This window comes from Physeter macrocephalus, chromosome 6, assembly GCF_002837175.3.
Source record: "Physeter macrocephalus isolate SW-GA chromosome 6, ASM283717v5, whole genome shotgun sequence".
Lineage (NCBI taxonomy): Eukaryota > Metazoa > Chordata > Mammalia > Artiodactyla > Physeteridae > Physeter > Physeter macrocephalus.
The window spans coordinates 28,878,587-28,901,186 of NC_041219.1; the positions used below are offsets into that span (position 1 = coordinate 28,878,587).

The 22,600-nt window shown below is 40.2% G+C and overlaps 1 protein-coding gene across 3 annotated transcripts in view; it reads right to left on the minus strand.

Moving 5' to 3' along the window:
• Nucleotides 1–22,600, minus strand: part of FGD6 (FYVE, RhoGEF and PH domain containing 6) — a 117,699-nt gene that overhangs the window by 3,883 nt on the left and 91,216 nt on the right. For all 3 annotated transcript variants that reach the window (XM_028490457.2, XM_007125121.4, XM_055085250.1), the window contains exons 10-18: nt 22,485–22,543; nt 22,330–22,401; nt 21,550–21,618; nt 20,927–21,010; nt 20,062–20,141; nt 11,833–11,935; nt 11,205–11,351; nt 10,268–10,370; nt 8,457–8,584 (exon numbers count right to left, since the gene is read on the minus strand). In XM_028490457.2, the coding sequence (XP_028346258.1) occupies nt 8,457–8,584; nt 10,268–10,370; nt 11,205–11,351; nt 11,833–11,935; nt 20,062–20,141; nt 20,927–21,010; nt 21,550–21,618; nt 22,330–22,401; nt 22,485–22,543 (845 nt within the window). The remainder of the gene's footprint in view (nt 1–8,456; nt 8,585–10,267; nt 10,371–11,204; nt 11,352–11,832; nt 11,936–20,061; nt 20,142–20,926; nt 21,011–21,549; nt 21,619–22,329; nt 22,402–22,484; nt 22,544–22,600) is intronic.

The following is a 22,600-nucleotide window of genomic DNA, read 5'->3' on the forward strand; positions in this document are numbered from 1 at the left end:
TGTTAGCATATGGTATTTGTTTTTCTCTTTCTGACTTACTTCACTCTGTATGACAGACTCTAGGTCCATCCACCTCAGCACAAATAACTCAATTTCGTTTCTTTTTATGGCTGAGTAATATTCCATTGTATATATGTGCTGCTTCCATGTCCTGGCTATTGTAAATAGAGCTGCAATGAACACTGTGGTACATGACTCTTTTTGAATTATCGTTTTCTCAGGGTATAGGCCCAGTAGTGGGATTGCTGGGTCATATGGTAGTTCTATTTTTCGTTTTCTAAGGAACCTCCATATTGTTCTCCATAGTGGCTGTATCAATTTACATTCCCACCAACAATGCAAAAGGTTCCTTTTTCTCCACACCCACTCCAGAATGCTTTTTTTTTTTTGCGGTATGCGGGCCTCTCACTGCTGTGGCCTCTCCAGTTGCGGAGCACAGGCTCCGGATGCACAGGCTCAGCAGCCATGGCTCACGGGCCCAGCCGCTCCGCGGCATATGGGATCTTCCCGGACTGGGGCACGAACCCATGTCCCCTGCATCGGCAGGCGGACTCTCAACCACTACGCCACCAGGGAAGCCCAAAATGCCTTTTTAAAACTGTATTTTGGGACAGTATATGTTGTTTATTGCTCTTCTTATTTTGGGTGTTAGGGAAAATTACTTAAACCTTTAACTTAGTTCCTGAAATAACTTTTTGGATTTCTAAAAACTATATCAATAGAAAAATAAATAGAAAATTCTTTTTTTTTTTTTTTTTTTTGGCCATGACTACGTGGCTTGTGGGATCTTAGTTTCCTGACCAGGGATCAAACCTGGGCCCTGGCAGTGAAAGCACAGAGTCCTAACCACTGGACCATCAGGGAATTCCCAGAAAATTCTATTATTAATGGTGATTTTTTTTTTTTAAATATTTATTTATTTATTTATTATTTTTGGCTGTGTCGGGTCTTATTGCAGCACGCAGGATCTTTCGTTGCCGCTTGAGGGCTCTTCGTTGCAGCACTCGGGCTTCTCTCTAGTTGTGGCTCTTGGGCTCCAGAGCACGTGGGCTCTGTAGTTGCGGCACACGGGCTTAGTTGCCCCGCGGCATGTGCGATCTTTGTTCCCTGACCAGGGATCGAACCCAAGTCCCCTGTATTGGAAGGCAAATTCTTAACCACTGGACCACGAGGGAAGTCCCTTAATGGTGATTTTAAAGATCAGTTTCTGCTCCCCAAATTTTGGTCTAAAAGAAAAGAAGCTTGTTTTGCTTCATAAAAGGCTGAAAGTGTTTCAATCTCTAGGTAAAAGACAGTAAGCTTTCAGTGATTATAATGTGGCAGTTGAAACTTTTCTCCTTTTAAATATAGGAAAAATAGAGATATAAAAGCCAGTTTAGGAACTGCCTTATTGGTGGTATGGTGAACAGACTCCCAAGATGGCTTCCCACTGAGAATCAGGCTGTTGTAGCATCTCCTCCCCTCCAGTGCGGGCAGGACCTGTGACTGCTCCTAACCAATAGCATATGGTGAAGGTGATGGGCTATCACTCCCATGATTATATTACATTACATAAGACTCCATCTTGCTAGCAGACTGGCTCTAGAGACTTTCTACCATGCTGGCTTTGAAGAAGTAAGCAGACATGTGGGGAGGCCCACGTGGCAAGGAGCTAAGGGCAGCCCCTAGGAGCAGGGTAGATCTTTCCCTAGTTAGCCTCCAGATGAGAACTCAACACTGGCCAACACCTTGACTGGCACCCTGAAGAGATCCCATCTAAGCTCCTGAGATAATAAATGTGTGTTGTTTTAAGCCACTACATTTGTGGTAATTTGGTACAAAGCAATAGAAGACTAATAGAGATGGGGTCTATGAATTTTAAAGTATATCTTTAATCATGTAGTAATTGTGTTAATTTCTTATACATTTCATAAAAAGGATGATATATTGTTTAGTGGAAATTTTATTTATTTATTTATTTATTGGCCACGCCGGGTGGCATGCTGCATCTTAGTTCCCTGACCAGGGATCAAACCCGTGCCCCCTGCATTGGGAGCGTGGAGTCTTAACCACTGGACTGCCAGAGAAGTCCCAAGTGGAAAATTTATATCTAATGTTAAATTAGAAATATCTCTCAAGTGCAAGTAAATTTGTATACAGAAATAACATCCCTGTATAAGACTACTAAGTAATTAAAAAAAAAAACTAAAATGTTTACATTCAAAGGAGGTTTCTCTTAAAATGTAATCACATTGGGATACCCACTATGTACTTATGTTAAGTGTTACTATCATTGCCCAAAATATTTTGTACATTACTCTTTTGGAATATTTTACAATTAATTTATTAGCCATACAAGATTAATCCCAATACTGAATAGTCATACAGTCCTCTATCATCTTTTTAAAAGCAAAATTGGTGTTAACCAGCTTAATCACCTAATTGATTCACAAAACTTTCCTTCCAATGATTTATTTAAAAAATAAACGGGTTTCCCTGGTGGTGCAGTGGTTAAGAATCCACCTGCCAACGCAGGGGACACGGTTTCGAGCGCTGGTCCGGGAAGATCCCACATGCCGCAGAGCAACTAAGCCCGTGCGCCACAATTACTGAGCCTGCGCTCTAGAGCCCACGAGCCACAATTACTGAGCCCATGAGCCACAACTACTGAAGCCCGCGTGCCTAGAGCCTGTGCTCTGCAACAATAGAAGCCACCGCTATGAGAAGCCCGCACACCGCACCAAAGAGTAGCCCCTGCTCGCATCAACTAGAGAAAGCCATGCACAGCAACGAAGAACCAAAGCAGCCAAAAATAAATAAATTAAACAAATAAATTTAAAAAAAAAAATAACAAATAAAAAATAAAAATAAAAAATAAATGAAAACCAACTAAAGAGACGCAGCCTGCCATTACTGAGGGTGCTGAGGCTCTGAATGTATGTAATTCTAAAAGAGGAATTTCTAAAAATGTACTGAACATCACTGGAATAAGAACACAACTTCCTAATTCCTCAAAAAGTTAAACACAGAATTACTGTATGATCAAGCAATTTCACTCCTAGGTATATAACCAAGACCAATGGAAACATAAGTCCACATGGAAATCTGTACACAAATGTTTATAGCAGCATTATTCACAATAGCCAAAAGGTGGAAACAACCCAAGTGTCCATCAACAGATGAATGGCTAAGTTGTAGTACATACATAAAAAGGAGTACTATTCAGACATAAAAAGAAACAAAGTGCTGATACATTCTGTAACTTAGATGAACCTCAAAAACACTGTGCTACGTGAAAGAAGCCAGACACAGGGTCATATATTGTATGACTCCTTTTATATGATAGATCCAGAATAGGCAAATACATAGAGCAGATCCATGGTTGCCAGGGGTTGGAGGGAGGGGGTAGTGGGGACTGATTACTTAGCAGACACAGGGTATTCTTATGAGATGATGAAAAAGTTTTGAAATTGGAACAATATGGCAGTTACACATCACTGTGAATACACCAAATACTACTGAATTGTATATTTTAAAATGGTTAATTATATGTTATGTGAATTTCACCTCAGTTTTTTTAAAAAAAGACAAAAAACATAGCTTTCTGAGGAGACTACTTTGACTTTTTTTTTTTCTGCAGTACGCGGGCCTCTCACTGCTGTGGCCTCTCCAGTTGCGGAGCACAGGCTCCGGATGCACAGGCTCAGCAGCCATGGCTCACGGGCCCAGCCGCTCCGCGGCATATGGGATCTTCCCGGACTGGGGCACGAACCCATGTCCCCTGCATCGGCAGGCGGACTCTCAACCACTACGCCACCAGGGAAGCCCAAAATGCCTTTTTAAAACTGTATTTTGGGACAGTATATGTTGTTTATTGCTCTTCTTATTTTGGGTGTTAGGGAAAATTACTTAAACCTTTAACTTAGTTCCTGAAATAACTTTTTGGATTTCTAAAAACTATATCAATAGAAAAATAAATAGAAAATTCTTTTTTTTTTTTTTTTTTTTGGCCATGACTACGTGGCTTGTGGGATCTTAGTTTCCTGACCAGGGATCAAACCTGGGCCCTGGCAGTGAAAGCACAGAGTCCTAACCACTGGACCATCAGGGAATTCCCAGAAAATTCTATTATTAATGGTGATTTTTTTTTTTAAAATATTTATTTATTTATTTATTATTTTTGGCTGTGTCGGGTCTTATTGCAGCACGCAGGATCTTTCGTTGCCGCTTGAGGGCTCTTCGTTGCAGCACTCGGGCTTCTCTCTAGTTGTGGCTCTTGGGCTCCAGAGCACGTGGGCTCTGTAGTTGCGGCACACGGGCTTAGTTGCCCCGCGGCATGTGCGATCTTTGTTCCCTGACCAGGGATCGAACCCAAGTCCCCTGTATTGGAAGGCAAATTCTTAACCACTGGACCACGAGGGAAGTCCCTTAATGGTGATTTTAAAGATCAGTTTCTGCTCCCCAAATTTTGGTCTAAAAGAAAAGAAGCTTGTTTTGCTTCATAAAAGGCTGAAAGTGTTTCAATCTCTAGGTAAAAGACAGTAAGCTTTCAGTGATTATAATGTGGCAGTTGAAACTTTTCTCCTTTTAAATATAGGAAAAATAGAGATATAAAAGCCAGTTTAGGAACTGCCTTATTGGTGGTATGGTGAACAGACTCCCAAGATGGCTTCCCACTGAGAATCAGGCTGTTGTAGCATCTCCTCCCCTCCAGTGCGGGCAGGACCTGTGACTGCTCCTAACCAATAGCATATGGTGAAGGTGATGGGCTATCACTCCCATGATTATATTACATTACATAAGACTCCATCTTGCTAGCAGACTGGCTCTAGAGACTTTCTACCATGCTGGCTTTGAAGAAGTAAGCAGACATGTGGGGAGGCCCACGTGGCAAGGAGCTAAGGGCAGCCCCTAGGAGCAGGGTAGATCTTTCCCTAGTTAGCCTCCAGATGAGAACTCAACACTGGCCAACACCTTGACTGGCACCCTGAAGAGATCCCATCTAAGCTCCTGAGATAATAAATGTGTGTTGTTTTAAGCCACTACATTTGTGGTAATTTGGTACAAAGCAATAGAAGACTAATAGAGATGGGGTCTATGAATTTTAAAGTATATCTTTAATCATGTAGTAATTGTGTTAATTTCTTATACATTTCATAAAAAGGATGATATATTGTTTAGTGGAAATTTTATTTATTTATTTATTTATTGGCCACGCCGGGTGGCATGCTGCATCTTAGTTCCCTGACCAGGGATCAAACCCGTGCCCCCTGCATTGGGAGCGTGGAGTCTTAACCACTGGACTGCCAGAGAAGTCCCAAGTGGAAAATTTATATCTAATGTTAAATTAGAAATATCTCTCAAGTGCAAGTAAATTTGTATACAGAAATAACATCCCTGTATAAGACTACTAAGTAATTAAAAAAAAAAACTAAAATGTTTACATTCAAAGGAGGTTTCTCTTAAAATGTAATCACATTGGGATACCCACTATGTACTTATGTTAAGTGTTACTATCATTGCCCAAAATATTTTGTACATTACTCTTTTGGAATATTTTACAATTAATTTATTAGCCATACAAGATTAATCCCAATACTGAATAGTCATACAGTCCTCTATCATCTTTTTAAAAGCAAAATTGGTGTTAACCAGCTTAATCACCTAATTGATTCACAAAACTTTCCTTCCAATGATTTATTTAAAAAATAAACGGGTTTCCCTGGTGGTGCAGTGGTTAAGAATCCACCTGCCAACGCAGGGGACACGGTTTCGAGCGCTGGTCCGGGAAGATCCCACATGCCGCAGAGCAACTAAGCCCGTGCGCCACAATTACTGAGCCTGCGCTCTAGAGCCCACGAGCCACAATTACTGAGCCCATGAGCCACAACTACTGAAGCCCGCGTGCCTAGAGCCTGTGCTCTGCAACAATAGAAGCCACCGCTATGAGAAGCCCGCACACCGCACCAAAGAGTAGCCCCTGCTCGCATCAACTAGAGAAAGCCATGCACAGCAACGAAGAACCAAAGCAGCCAAAAATAAATAAATTAAACAAATAAATTTTAAAAAAAAATAACAAATAAAAAATAAAAATAAAAAATAAATGAAAACCAACTAAAGAGACGCAGCCTGCCATTACTGAGGGTGCTGAGGCTCTGAATGTATGTAATTCTAAAAGAGGAATTTCTAAAAATGTACTGAACATCACTGGAATAAGAACACAACTTCCTAATTCCTCAAAAAGTTAAACACAGAATTACTGTATGATCAAGCAATTTCACTCCTAGGTATATAACCAAGACCAATGGAAACATAAGTCCACATGGAAATCTGTACACAAATGTTTATAGCAGCATTATTCACAATAGCCAAAAGGTGGAAACAACCCAAGTGTCCATCAACAGATGAATGGCTAAGTTGTAGTACATACATAAAAAGGAGTACTATTCAGACATAAAAAGAAACAAAGTGCTGATACATTCTGTAACTTAGATGAACCTCAAAAACACTGTGCTACGTGAAAGAAGCCAGACACAGGGTCATATATTGTATGACTCCTTTTATATGATAGATCCAGAATAGGCAAATACATAGAGCAGATCCATGGTTGCCAGGGGTTGGAGGGAGGGGGTAGTGGGGACTGATTACTTAGCAGACACAGGGTATTCTTATGAGATGATGAAAAAGTTTTGAAATTGGAACAATATGGCAGTTACACATCACTGTGAATACACCAAATACTACTGAATTGTATATTTTAAAATGGTTAATTATATGTTATGTGAATTTCACCTCAGTTTTTTTAAAAAAAGACAAAAAACATAGCTTTCTGAGGAGACTACTTTGACTTTTTTTTTTTCTGCAGTACGCAGGCCTCTCACTGCTGTGGCCTCTCCCGTTGCGGAGCACAGGCTCCGGACGCGCAGGCTCAGCGGCCATGGCTCACGGGCCCAGCCGCTCCGCGGCATGTGGAATCTTCCCGGACCGGGGCATGAACCCATGTCCCCTGCATCAGCAGGCGGACTCTCAACCACTGCGCCACCAGGGAAGCCCTACTTTGACTTTTATAGCACTTAACTGGATAAATTTCCCTGTGTGACCACAAAGGAGCAAGGCAATGGCTCTCAAACTTTAGTAGACATATATCTGAATCACCAAGAATGCTGGTTAAAGTTTCTGATTCCATACAGTGTGGGTGGGTCCAGGAATCTGCATTCTATAAGTTCCCAGGCGGTGCTGCTGCCGCTCTGGAGGATGCTTTGAGAACCAGTGGAGTCAAGGGAGAAATGGCTGCAGCCAGGAAGGCCTGTTTGTGTGGCTGGCTGGAACGATGTACAAAAAAGGATTGTAATTAGGTTGAGTCTAGTCTATAGACCATAACGAGTTTTGGTAGCCAGTGCTGTGGAGTTTCGACTAAAGGGGGGAGCACAGGTAAGAATTATATTTATAAAATGTGACATCAGCATGGAGAGGTGAAAAATTACAGAGAACTTAACATTAATTTGGTTGATTAAGAACCTTAAGGTTTTTGAATGTAGATTTAGATTCAGGAACTGTGTGATGGAAGAAATAGAGTTCAGGGATATTCACTGAGTTGGCTTACCCAGTTCCACATGAAACTTGGCAAATGGAACTGTAAGTCCTATTCTTACTATATCATGAGATTGGCTATAAATCACTTCCTAGTGTTTCAATGGCCATGATGAAATACACTCAACTTTACATGAGAAACATGATCCTGGTCAAATTTTTAGAGCTGTTTGCTTTTCCATGATAGAAGACCTCCACAGCAACCAAGCAAGAGAACAGAATTTAAGACTACTCTCCTGGCCACAGAACTAGCATGGGTGTAACTAATGAATAAAAATCAAAATAAGAGTGACCAGAAAGGCAGGACTGTCTGAACTCTTGACACTGGCTGACTGAACATCTGAATTTGAGGAACTGGGATAGGATATCATTGATGCCTGTGGATTTACTCCAGTGGCAGGTCTAACTCTGTAGTCTATTATCACTTAAAATTTTTTTCTTTTAAGCTAAAGGAAGAACAACATACTATCAGTGATATCAGCTGTATATAACCAACTAACGCCTATAAAAAACAAGCCATGCAGATGAGTAAATGCTAATAAAATGCCCCAAATATTCTATAGACTTCTTCCCTCTCCCCAAAGGAGAAAGGTAGGGGTCTCCTCAAAGTAATTTAAAAAATTCACACGTGTCCAAGTTATCTTTCCTTTCTATCATTGCTATAAAATGTTCTCCAAACCTTTCAACAGCCATTTTCTAAATGACTCAGGTCATAAGGGAGATCAAGCAAGATAGTGAGGCCTCAACCACATCCATCACCAGTATTAAAATGCATGTCATAACAGTGGTGGGAAATGACGTCTTCCTTTATGAAAGAAAAATAGTGTATTATAAGTATATGAATAATTCAGCCTCTATCAGGTTGCAAGTCTAATGGAAACACTTACTTCTTTGAGAGCAGCTGGGATTTTTTTCTGTTTCCTCCCTGATGGAATACTATGTAAGACTGATGATAAGGTGCTTGAAGGAGATTTGTGATTTCCAGGAGATCCAATCTTAGGAGAGTGCTGTTGATCTAAAACAAATCAGGTACACTTATATAACCAATGGTAAGCATTCTACAATTCAATTTAGTCCAAATCAATAAACGTTGTTGCATAAATATCCATGGAAGGATACTTAAGAAACTTATGACACTTCCCCAGGCTGTCTGATTTCATACTTTTTCAACTGCAAGCCATATGAAAGGATTGACCTTTTGTGCCTTAAGAATTCTGAAACATGTTTATGTACTACCAACTTTAAAAAAAATTGAAAAATTTCCCTCCTGACTTTAAAAAAAACCCATACTGGCAACATCATTTAGTATCTAGATACATGACCAAATAATATGACAACGAACAAAATGCTAGAAAAGGGACTATAAGACAAGATGAGGAAGTAATTAATTTTCACTGCAGAGGTTCAAGGAAAGCTGGGAAAAGAATGAGAGTTTTGAGTTAGCATTAAGGTATAAGTAGGAGTTTGCCAAGCTAAAAAGCGGACGAAGAACACTCCTTGAAGACAAGTCAGCATAAGCAAAAGCACACAGATATGAAATTAGTTCATCTATTTGGAGGTGAGGCTGGGAAAAAAATGGCTGGTTCTAAGGACTGTCTTTCAGGCAGTGGGAAATCAAAGGCCTTTTGGGCTGGGAAGTAACACGAGCAGACTGAATTTAGAAAAATAAATCTGGCAGTAGGAAAGAGGAAGGATTTGCAGCAGAAAAACCTGTTAGGAAATTAGGACAGTAGTCCACATGAAAGATAATGAAGGCTTTGTTAGGGCTGAGGTGGATAAAGAATTCAAGAGGCAAGACAGGTTTTTCAAACATAAATTTGACAAGATTTACTGACCAAATGGGTGTGTGTGATGAGGGAGGAGTATTCAAAAATGAATTTTGAATGTTTGAGCCTATATTATATACCCAGAGAACAAAGGGAGGAACGTAAGGGTGGCAAAAGATTAGGCGGACGTGTCTTTTTGGAAAACGTATACAGATAATAACAAACGATTCCTCTATAAATATATGGATTCTGAAATGGCATGTCATCTGGTTATATTATTTTAGATATTCTCATTGATGATGAAAAGCTATTCTTCATCAACATGAAGGATAATCTTTTAAAAATTTAGATCCTATAAGTTTCAGGATCTCATCCCAAAATATAGACCTGAACTGCATTCACTTTATCTGTAGGGATGGATACTTGCAAATAACGAACAGGCAGATATGATTTACTGCACATAAAAGCTGCACATTTAGTTGTAAAATAAAACCTCACTACATCAGTCCAAGTGATTAGAATAAGGCTAACAAAGTGCCACCCAGTATGTTTCCATAGAGAATTACTTTACTAACAGATAAAAATGATTTGTAATGAGCACACAGTTGTGAAACTAGAAACTTGAAAATTATTTGGAAGTTAAAGTTCCCCTGTAACTACTCCAAGCACAGGATACTGTGATTACATTTCTACGATCAGGATCCTCAGCAAAACCGTTTTCAGAGTAAAAATAAGTTTCAGTCCAACCGTTCTTGGAATTACCACAAAATATGAGTTAAGAAAGCTTAACTAAGTTAAGAAAGCAAGATACTTAATATTTTGAGAGAAGTACCACCGATCATATTGCTAATGTGCCTAAGATGATTCTTTCAGAAGGTTGTCTGAAAGTATCTGGGGAATAATGGAATTTTCAATTAAATCTTATATATTACCTAATTTCTGCAATTCTTGGAAACAATGTTCACATACTCTTGCTGGTTGATTTTTCAGGTAATCTAATCCATATTTATTTGATGAACAAGCTTGGCATACAATCTGAAAACACATTGGAATTATTTCATTTAGAATAACCTTTGTATCTAAACCATCAGTTATGTTACAATTTATAGTTCTGTCTACTTTTCAAAACCTTTTCATAGTCACTGAGTCTGAATAAAAATTCAGTGGAGCTCAGGCATGTAGGGAACTCACACACAATACCACACTTGAAGAGGCCACAGATTATTACTGAGTGCTTACTACAGATAATAATCTACTAAAGGAGTTAACCTGTGCAAAATGTTTAGAACAGTGCCCAGTGTGTAGTAAGTCCTATGTTAGCTGTATTTATCCTCTTCGTCATCATCGTCACTGTCATCATCACTGCTGCAACTATGAACACCTCTGCTGTGCCTTTCCCAGTGTCTGGCCCAGATGAAATGCTGTCTAAATAAGACCCATTAAATCTTTACAATAACTCTCTGATGTCATTGTTACAATGCTCATTTTACTAATAACGTCACGAAGACTTAGAAACATCACTAGTGATAACTTCAACGCTGAAAGTTTCCTCCTATTAAGAACTTAGTATTTAGATAAATGCAGTTTCAATAATTATCTGTAAATGTGAGCATCTATTTAATTTGAATTTATTAGTTTTTTAAAAAATGAACATGATCTATTACTGACGTTCTGAAGTAATCTTGGGCTAGGAAGAGCTAAGTTCCCTAATAAGATTGCTTTGTGCCTACATATTTAGAGGAGATACCAGCCACGATTCAGTGTCTCCCCCCCACCCCCAATGGTTTACAAGGAGAAACATGCTTCTTCGTTATGTACAGCGTAGAGCTATTGAAAATCACAAAGGAGGTGAGTGTGATCCTCTCCAACCTTTCCGCAGGCCCGGCAGTGATGTCGTCTCCAGGTCAGAGTAAATTCACTTGTGCAGATCATACACATCGTAGCTCTGGTATCAGGGATCCAGATGGGAGCCTTGGATCCAAGAGGACTAACTTCGTCTTTATTTTCTGAGTCGGCCTGTGGAAGAATGACTTCTGATTATCTCTATGCACACTGCCTGCTACAGGATCAAGCCCTTTTATTTGGACTGGCAGCTCACAATGCTGACGGTATCATTAAGGATGTGGATGAAATATGAGCTATCATATTTTTCATATTAGGATATTAAGATTAGCTACATTCCAACAATCCTCTAGTGCAAAATTAACTTTAAAAGATGCCTGTGGTAGTGCAATAACAGCCAATTAGTTTCTTCCTTAAACTATATTGTATTTTCTACGATGAGGTTTTGTAACTAGAAAAAATATGAATGCACTATATGCTATCATAGACTTGTAGTTAGACATTAATAGAATGAATATTTAGCTCTGAAATTACGCACACACCTCCAATCCTTCTGTGAAACACATGTTGCCTTTCTAAACCCCTGGGAAAAGTTTCTTTAAGGTAAAAACTATTTGAAACGCACTGCAAAAACATAAGAAGGAAAAGACAATACCTCATCAAGACTCCTACTGGGACAGAATGTGATTCTTTTCTTGGCATACTCTTCTATTGACCTGGAAATCGCTTCTAGCCATTCATCCCTTTCTGGGGCAGAACTGTTGGGGGCAAAAGAAAGTTCTATCACCCAGATGTCAGCTTTTATTCTTTGCCTTTTTCTTACGTCTTTTCCTTCTGCCATGGCAACAGATTCCACCACCCTCCAACAATGCTAGTCACAGGCAACAACTCTGAGGTTTACGTGCACAAATAATCAGAGCAGGCATTAGAGAACACACGGCATTTTAGCAAACACAATGCTTTTTTTCTTTCCAAAAATACCACTTTCTACTGAATGGCTTTTGAAGTCCCCTAAATTTGGAGGTATTTTTGTTTGGTTTAAGGGCTATTCATGCAATTAATAATTATGATTATTTATATAACCAAGGAGTTTCCTGAGATATAATCATAGAATTTAAAAATATTCCAAGAAATCAAGTTTCAAATCCAAATTTACAGCATAGAATACTAAATATTTTTAGGTTACTAAATATTCTAGAAAGGGCACTGGAGTAAAGGAAACATATTTTTGGTGTCATAAACAGATGCTGAAGGAGAGGTTAATAAGGGAAATAGCCTTCAGTGGTTGTTAGGGCTCCTCTACCTATTCGGCCCATCACATTTTCTGTTCTTAACCCTCAGTTCATCAGGAGCTATGCAACTCGAATGTAGATGGAAATGGGCCAAACAGGGGGAAAGCCTGCTCAGAAAAATGCATTCTTGTTCTCCGTTTTTGCAACCACACCTCCCTCTAAAAAAAATTCTATGGTAACTCAGAATCATCACTGGTATCGCCCATTTTGTTTTGCATACTCAAGAGGGAGAGGCACATTTTAGGTATTGTGTGTGTATGTGTGTGTGTTTGTAGAGAGACAGAATTTAATAATAAATTTAAATCTCTATCATGATAAAATCCATCATAATAATGGGAATGTGACTGTATAAGAAAATGTGCACTTTCCTTTTTTTAAGAGAAGCATACTAAAGTAGGTAGGAGTAAAATGACCTGATATTTGCAATTTGTTTTTTTTTTTTTTTTTTTTTTTTGCAATTTGTTTTGAAGTACTTTAGAAGAAGATTTGTGGCAGAATCTTGGTAATTTTTGAGTCTGGGTGACTGAATATGCAGTTTCATTGTATTATTCACTCTAATTTTAAGGACATTTTAACTTTTAAATAATGACTCTAAAATGAAAAATTCCATCACAAAAAATGATACAAATAGGCATATTTTGATGAATCCAGAGCAGGTCAAGGAGATAACTTTAAAAACCACTCACCTTCCCCACACTAACCATTCTCAGAAATGTATCTTCCTACTAAATGGCTTCAGTGTCTTTTAGAAAATGCACTCATATGGATGTTAAAAGGAAGATATCCAGTTTACAAATAAAATTTTGAAACTAGTATATTTCTCAAAGTTTCATTATATACCAAAACCAAAATAAAATAGAAACGGCCCCTCTCTCTCTAAACACCAAACAAAACCTGCCTCAGTTACCTCTACTATTCTATCATCACTGCCCCAACTAGCTGCCGCTGATTTAACATTTACTACGTATCAGCCAACTATGCTGAATGCTTTCTTTGCAAATATCATCACTTCTCATCCTCAGAGGTACCCCATGGAATATACATTGGATCTTACACCCCATTCCCCCAATCCCAACGTCACACACCATCACCATTTACAGAAAAGCAATGTGAGGATTTGAACTGTTAGATAATTTGCTTTAGATAACAGGCTCTGTACTAAACGGTGACTTGGTATCAGACCCAAGTGTGGCTAAGGATGGAACCCTTCACCACCATGTCACCTCTGGCCTCTGTTCCTGTTCTCTGAAGGACTACGCTATGAGAACATAGGCTCAGGTTCCAAGTAAACATTCATAAGATATTACTGTCCCCCCTGCCCTCTCTCCCTCCCCAACTTTTCACTGGAAAAAGTAACAGAAAGTCGAGAGGCAGATGGCTAATTTGAGGACTGCCGTCTGATTTTTCTGGAGCCCTGGGAGCACGTGGAATGTGACTCGACTGTGCAAATCATGTCACATATGCTGTTCTTTCATTTAATCATTCCTGGCTCTCTCTTGTGTGGGGTTCTGCCAAAACAATGTTTATCAGCTGATAACACATTTCTCATAGACCACACACATTTGCCTACAGCATCGAGTGGAGACGTTCTAGCTCTGCCTTTGTGACACGGCTAGTAGAAGAATCAGCATCTTCCTCTCAGAAAAACACAGTTAAGTCAAGTATTCTTTTCTTTATGGAATGTGGACATTACCAGATAGCAAATTTGCATTAAACAAGCACCATTTCCCCAATAAATGAAAATAATTTCTAAGGGAAAAAACTCTCCAACAGAAGAGATTTCTGGTGTGTTAGACCTTGCCACACTATTTACTTATTGTGTTAACTGTGGGATGCAACTCTGAGGTCCAAAGGCCACATCACTACAGTTTATTTGAGTAACATTTACTGGGAGCCTTCTATGGGCCAGGTACTACGCCATGAACTGGGAACACAAAGTACACTTCACTTGCAAGGGCTCACATCTAATTGAGGTGAGACATAAAGTCAGGTAATAATTACCGTATGATATAATAAATGTAAGACAGATAAGTAACACAGAAGTAGTTAATTACCTTATTTGGGTAGCAGGGAAGGCTTTGCAGAGGTGATGACTAAGGTGCTATTGGAACAACTACAGGTGTTTGACAGGGAACTCTGCGGTCTCCCTGTGCACCCTCAGCCAGTCTCCTAGCTTTGGTCATCATCTCGAGGCTGATGACTCCTCAGGATATGCCTCTAGTCCAGTCTTCCTCCTGACATCCAGCTCCTGACATCAACTGCCTCCTTGATGACCTCATTTTGATGATTTATAGGCACCACACATTCAATATGCACATCTGAACCTAAATTCCTGATTTTTCTCCTGAAACTGCACCTCTCCCAGTTTTCCTTATCACAGCAATCCAATACTCTGTACAGGCTGGAGACTCACTCTTACTGCCTCTCTCTGTCCCATTACTCGTCTCCTTCAGTTCCCCTCCCAAACCATCCTCCACAGCGCGACTGTCTTTTAGAAAATGCACTCATATGGATGTTAAAAGGAAGATATCCAGTTTACAAATAAAATTTTGAAACTAGTATATTTCTCAAAGTTTCATTATATACCAAAACCAAAATAAAATAGAAACGGCCCCTCTCTCTCTAAACACCAAACAAAACCTGCCTCAGTTACCTCTACTATTCTATCATCACTGCCCCAACTAGCTGCCGCTGATTTAACATTTACTACGTATCAGCCAACTATGCTGAATGCTTTCTTTGCAAATATCATCACTTCTCATCCTCAGAGGTACCCCATGGAATATACATTGGATCTTACACCCCATTCCCCCAATCCCAACGTCACACACCATCACCATTTACAGAAAAGCAATGTGAGGATTTGAACTGTTAGATAATTTGCTTTAGATAACAGGCTCTGTACTAAACGGTGACTTGGTATCAGACCCAAGTGTGGCTAAGGATGGAACCCTTCACCACCATGTCACCTCTGGCCTCTGTTCCTGTTCTCTGAAGGACTACGCTATGAGAACATAGGCTCAGGTTCCAAGTAAACATTCATAAGATATTACTGTCCCCCCTGCCCTCTCTCCCTCCCCAACTTTTCACTGGAAAAAGTAACAGAAAGTCGAGAGGCAGATGGCTAATTTGAGGACTGCCGTCTGATTTTTCTGGAGCCCTGGGAGCACGTGGAATGTGACTCGACTGTGCAAATCATGTCACATATGCTGTTCTTTCATTTAATCATTCCTGGCTCTCTCTTGTGTGGGGTTCTGCCAAAACAATGTTTATCAGCTGATAACACATTTCTCATAGACCACACACATTTGCCTACAGCATCGAGTGGAGACGTTCTAGCTCTGCCTTTGTGACACGGCTAGTAGAAGAATCAGCATCTTCCTCTCAGAAAAACACAGTTAAGTCAAGTATTCTTTTCTTTATGGAATGTGGACATTACCAGATAGCAAATTTGCATTAAACAAGCACCATTTCCCCAATAAATGAAAATAATTTCTAAGGGAAAAAACTCTCCAACAGAAGAGATTTCTGGTGTGTTAGACCTTGCCACACTATTTACTTATTGTGTTAACTGTGGGATGCAACTCTGAGGTCCAAAGGCCACATCACTACAGTTTATTTGAGTAACATTTACTGGGAGCCTTCTATGGGCCAGGTACTACGCCATGAACTGGGAACACAAAGTACACTTCACTTGCAAGGGCTCACATCTAATTGAGGTGAGACATAAAGTCAGGTAATAATTACCGTATGATATAATAAATGTAAGACAGATAAGTAACACAGAAGTAGTTAATTACCTTATTTGGGTAGCAGGGAAGGCTTTGCAGAGGTGATGACTAAGGTGCTATTGGAACAACTACAGGTGTTTGACAGGGAACTCTGCGGTCTCCCTGTGCACCCTCAGCCAGTCTCCTAGCTTTGGTCATCATCTCGAGGCTGATGACTCCTCAGGATATGCCTCTAGTCCAGTCTTCCTCCTGACATCCAGCTCCTGACATCAACTGCCTCCTTGATGACCTCATTTTGATGATTTATAGGCACCACACATTCAATATGCACATCTGAACCTAAATTCCTGATTTTTCTCCTGAAACTGCACCTCTCCCAGTTTTCCTTATCACAGCAATCCAATACTCTGTACAGGCTGGAGACTCACTCTTACTGCCTCTCTCTGTCCCATTACTCGTCTCCTTCAGTTCCCCTCCCAAACCATCCTCCACAGAGCAACCAGATATTCTTTTAAAAAATGCCAATACGATCACATCATTCCCTTGTAGAAACCATTCAGTGGTTTCCTGTGGCTCTTAGGCTAAAGACCAAAATCCACAAGACGGTTCTGCATAATCTTTCTCCCTGGCCCTCCAGGTTTATCTTGGGTCACTCTCCCTCTCATTTGCTATGTTCATGACACACTGGCCTTTTAGTTCTTTGAATACACCATGTCCCTTTCCACCTCAGGACCTTTGTACACACTGTTCCTAATGGCCAGGAGCCTCCTCCTTTTCTCTTTGCCTAGCTATCCAACTCCTACTTATCCTTCTTAACTCAATAGACACAGGACTTTAGGGAAGCTATCCCTAACTGCCCTTTTTTCCACCAAATCTAATTTAAGATCCCTTGTTTTACAGCCTCATAGCACCTGGTAGTTTCCCCGTATACTACTTAATCTCCCTGATAATTGACTGTGGTAATACTTGCTAAGTGTATGTCTTTCCTAATGGACTGTAAGCTCAGGGAAGGAAAGGCCCTTTTCATTGTCCACTGTATCCTGATGCCTAGCAAAATGCCTGACCCATATTACTTATTGAACAAAGGGATGAATTCTAGGTGGAGGTAGCCACCTGTGCAAGGCAGAAGGATGTGAAGTAGGCTGGCATGCATGGAGAATCATTAGCAGATCCATGCTGATGGAACATGCCGTGCTTTGGTGGGGTTGGTGACAAGGAGAGTGAATGGAGATCAGGCTGGTGAGGCAGACAGGAGCAAGATCACAAGAGGCCTCCTATCTCTTTTTTACCTGTTACACAGTACCCCAGTGTGGTTGGAGGAATTCAGAAGGAGAGCCTGGCATATGGGTGGCATTCAGTATGTGTTTGTTCCCTTTCTTGCATGCCACCTTAACCCTCCTGTGGAAATTTACTTTTCTTTTATCAACAACTTTCCAGTTTTATCATTCTCCTGCATACCCCACATTCACTCCATCCTGATTGGCTCTACCTGATTGAACCAATTTCTTACAACTATAGTCCAGACATCACCATTTATAACCTCCTACCTGGTCTTCCAACTTCTACTCTAGTCTCTGGTGGTCTACTTCTACAAGGCAGACAGTGTGCTCTTTTAAAAATAAAAATAAGGTCACACCAATTCTTAGCTTAAAATCTTTGGATGGTTTCCCATCACACTTAAAAAGCCAATGATCTTACTAAGGTCTAGGAGACCCATCTGAAAAAACACTCGACATCCAGATATTTACCTGATAGGCAACCAAAGAAAGATCAGCCATCATTTCCTGAATTGTTTAATTCTTAATAAACAGAATTTTGTTTTTATAAAAGCCTATGTTAGTTAGAAAACTTAAGTGCAACTGAAAACTTAACTTCCCTATAGGCATGTCCTCTTTGGATCTTTGACAATAACTTTCTCGATTTTAAGAACCAAGCTTAAGTATTTGCCAGGAGCCTGACATACAGGGGCTTGATGTTCTTTGCACTTTTGTTCAAACTCAAGAAAGAAAGAAAAAAAAAGGGCATAGTTCCAGGTGATCAAGCATTTACTTTTTTTTTTGGCCGTATGGGAGCCTAGTTCCACGACCAGGGATCAAACCCATGCCCTCTACAGTGGAAGTGCGGAGTCCTAACCACTGGACCGCCAGGGAATTCCCCTACTTTCACTTTCTAAATACTGATCTGGAGGATGTTTCAGGTGCCCCCTCCTTTGACAGAACTCTGCTTGCTCTCACTGGTAGCTGGGAAGCACTTGACAAACCCTGAATACAGGAATTTGTCTTCTCCTGTCATCCTGAGATTTGGTGTCAGGCAGCAGTGGCCATTCCATTTCAGAAGAGTGACACGACCCAGGGAGATGTTCTTGCGGTCTGATTTGGGAAGTCAGCACATTTGGTCTGAGTCCTTGACATCCACAGACATAGGCAATATCAGAATGGTTAAAAGCATGAATTTTAGTGTCAGATTCAAATTTCAGCTCCACTGCTCTGCTACTTAACAGCTGGTTGGCTTTTTTCACCATAAAATGGGTATAATAGTAGTAACTTACCTTAAAAGGTTATTGTGAAGATTTGATGAATTAATACACAGAAAGTGCTTAGGATAGTCCCTGGCACAAAGTAAGCGCTACATCAATGTTTGCTCTATTTTTGTTATGTCAAAGGTGAGATCTGAGAGCCGCCCAGACTTGTTATGCAGATTCAGCAATGGAGCAAGCTATGGCTGTTGGTGGCTCTCCCTTCGCCAGTCAAATCCTGCCACACATGCACTTCTACCACTCAGCCAAAACTGAATAATATGTGTGTATGAGTCACACAGCCCCAGGTTTCCTCAGTACTTGATTTACATTATGGTAATATATTTTGATTTACACATAAGTCACTGTAGGTTCCGATTTGAGGCAATGTGGTATGTCATAATAACAACAGATTTAAAAGCAGAAAGTTCCTACCTATCCTGACTTTGCCAGCTATGCATCCTTAAGAAAGCAACTCAATTTTTCTGTAACTTAGTCTTCCTCCTTTTTATGACACCTACCTCAGTAGGTTTGTTATGACCTCTGAATGTTACATGAAAACTTCCTAGTAAACTATTAAGCACTAGATGTTTTTAAAAACATTACATATCATTGTAAAATGACTTGAAATAACCACTTTAAAAAAATGATCAGCAAAGCACTTTTTGGCATTATTATTCTATTCAGAGGAACATTTTAGTCTTTGTACTTCTAGCACACTATTGCATCAGCTCTTAGACATTCTACCTACATGGTAAATCAAGAGTAAACTGCAGGGCTTCCCTGGTGGCGCAGTGGTTGAGAGTCCGCCTGCCGATGCAGGGGACGTGGGTTCGTGCCCCGGTCCGGGAGGATCCCACATGCCGCGGAGTGGCTGGGCCCGTGAGCCATGGCCGCTGAGCCTGCACGTCCGGAGCCTGTGCTCCGCAACAGGAGAGGCCACAACAGTGAGAGGCCCACGTACCACAAAAAAAAAAAAAAAAAAAAAAAAAGAGTAAACTGCATGGTATTAGGAGAGAAAAGAAAGGGAAAAAAATAAGTTTACTAGTTAACCTAAATGTGAAAAATGCTGGAGATGTCTGACTCTGTAATACTGACAGATGTTCACCTATACTTTTGTGTGTGTGTGTGTGGTAAGCGGGCCTTTCACTGCCATGGCCTCTCCCATTGCGGAGCACAGGCTCCGGACGCACAGGCTCAGCGGCCATGGCTCACGGGCCCAGCCGCTCCGCGGCATGTGGGATCTTCCCGGACCGGGGCACGAACCCGCGTCCCCTGCATCGGCAGGCCGACTCTCAACCACTGCGCCACCAGGGAAGCCCCACCTATACATTTTTAAAATTTACCTGGCTGAGAGTATGAAGGAACGTTCTACACTTTCAATCTTTAGTTCATTCTGATATGCCTCTTGGGTGGGTTTTCTGACCTGGAAGAAAACAAAATGATTGAGCAGACTCATCCAATTGAAAACCTCACTGCTGAAGCATAGCTAAAATTGCCCAATGCCCCCACTGCTGACACCCACCCCCAGCCTTCATATCCAGCTTGATCTACCATCACTCTCCCTCATCTGCTCTGTGCTCCAGATGAATTTAAATACCCACATACATGAAGGCCCAACTTCCCCACCTTCAGGCCTTTGCTCACACTATTCCCTGTACCTAGAATGCCTTTCCCTACATCTCAGCATGGCCACATGTGACCAATTCTGTAAGGCTCTTGGCTCTTCCTCCAAAAAGACTTCCTCAAGTCTCCCTCTTCCTAACTACCACCAATCCCTCTACCATGTCCCACCAAAAGCTGCACGTTCTTTATTTTCTGAGCTCCCACAAACTTTAACTGTGCCTTTATAGTGATATTTATTACTATTTATTTTATAGGTATTGATATGCAGCGTATTAGCTTCCCAACTAGTTGCTAAACTCCTGGAGGGACTGGAGTAGAGGTGGAGACAAAAGAATCATGCTTCAATTCATCTTTATATTTTTCACTAAACCAATAACACATTTTGTTTATAGAAGTTCTCAGTATAGTAGTTCTCAATATCTTATGACTAAATTAATGTATGAGGGAACAAATAACTACAAAAATAAATAAATGAACAGTAACACATGGAGAGAGAAGAGATAGGGATATGAGAAGATGATTATCTTAGGGCTTTTTCTCTAAATACATTTGGGTAAAAAAATATCTTCTAACAGATGCACAGACCTTCATTCCAGCCAACGAGAGCATGTTGTTCAGTTTGTACATCCCGGACTGCACCGGTGTTGTATACAACAGAGCATCATTAAACTGAAAGTAGAAACATTTCATAGGACAAAGTAAAGCAACAAATTTCAGCTACAAAGATATTGGTTAAGATACAGGAATAAAGGAACAATATTACCTCTTTGTTTAAAACTCTCTGAATATAATACTTATATTCTGCTTATAAAACCAGAACCACCTAGAATGTTCTATTAGAATATTACTAGAAGGCAATTTCTAGAAAATGTGCTTTCTTTCCAAGTTCTATAACAGATTTAACGCTTTCTGAATTCTAAATCCCACCTAAGGTATTATAATCTGCCAAAACAAATCACTGATTGAATCAATTTTTCCAAATCAGAGATGAAATAAACTAAATTCAAAAAGGAAGTGAATTTCTAGTTATGTATCATACAAGACTTTGTTTCCTATACTTGACATGCAAACAAGCAATCCAGCCAGTCAAAGATCCTACTAAAACTGCTGTCTGAATGTGCCAACCTTATCTGTCCTGAACAACCGTCTCCTTTCATTAAGCAATTATCCCTGCCTCGGGCTGAACAGAAACACACGTGGCCACTTACCAAGAAAAACATTCGGGGCTGCATGACCTTCCGAGATAGCTTCATCAGAATTCCTTCTTTGAGAAAAACCTGATTCATCCAAACAAACACCCATTTAGTACCCTCACAACACAACTACAATATACATATACATGTAATTTCCTTTTCGACCTTCTTTCCCCAGAATTATTTTGTGTGGAGGCTGGGCAGACATAGTTTCCTTGTTACTTTTTACAGCCATGGCTTCTTTTTAAACCCTGTAAGTAATTTAGGAATTGGATAAGCCAGCAGAGTTTCATAACTCCAATACTGAGCCCAGGGGTACCATATGGTTTGAAATGTAATTGACTGAGTGTGTACTTGATCTTGAGGCATAGCCAACATCCTGACAATTGCACTTTGTAATTTTCCTGAATTCATTCCCTCAGTCACTTTTGTGCTCTATGAAGAACATCAAAATACCAATTTTCTCCCTCCCCTCATAATCTTCTCTTAAAGATTTTAATCGAAATTGTCTTCAAAGCTGTGTGAGGTCAGCTAGTATTACACAATAAAATGATCCTATTTAATCAGATACTCTGTGGGGTCCCTTGTCATTCTCCTAATTGAATTGGACTTCTTGTCACAATGACTTAAATCATGAATGTTTTGAAAGGATAGAATGAACTTAGTTGATCCAGATTGGGTCACTGAAGAGTAACAATAACAAATAACCTATTTTCATAACTCAAATGAAAATAGCTACAAACGGTGCCTAAATCCATTGTATTAAGTTGGCAAAAGGCAGTCTAAAACACTTACCCGTCCAGGCTGAACTATTTCATGGTGTCCATTTAAGCTGTACTGAATTTGCATAAGTTTCTGAAAGTTGTCCTACAGAAAGAGAATGCAGAGCATATGAAGGCACGGGCTCCCAGGTTCAACAGTACAGCAGCCGTTGAAATGAAGATACTTACCCCTTGCTTCATGGTGTCATTGGCGTGGTTGGCTACCTCTATAACAACGGCAAGGGCATCTAAAATATGTAGGAACAGAAGGGGCATTCGATCACTATCATTACCGATGAATTGTA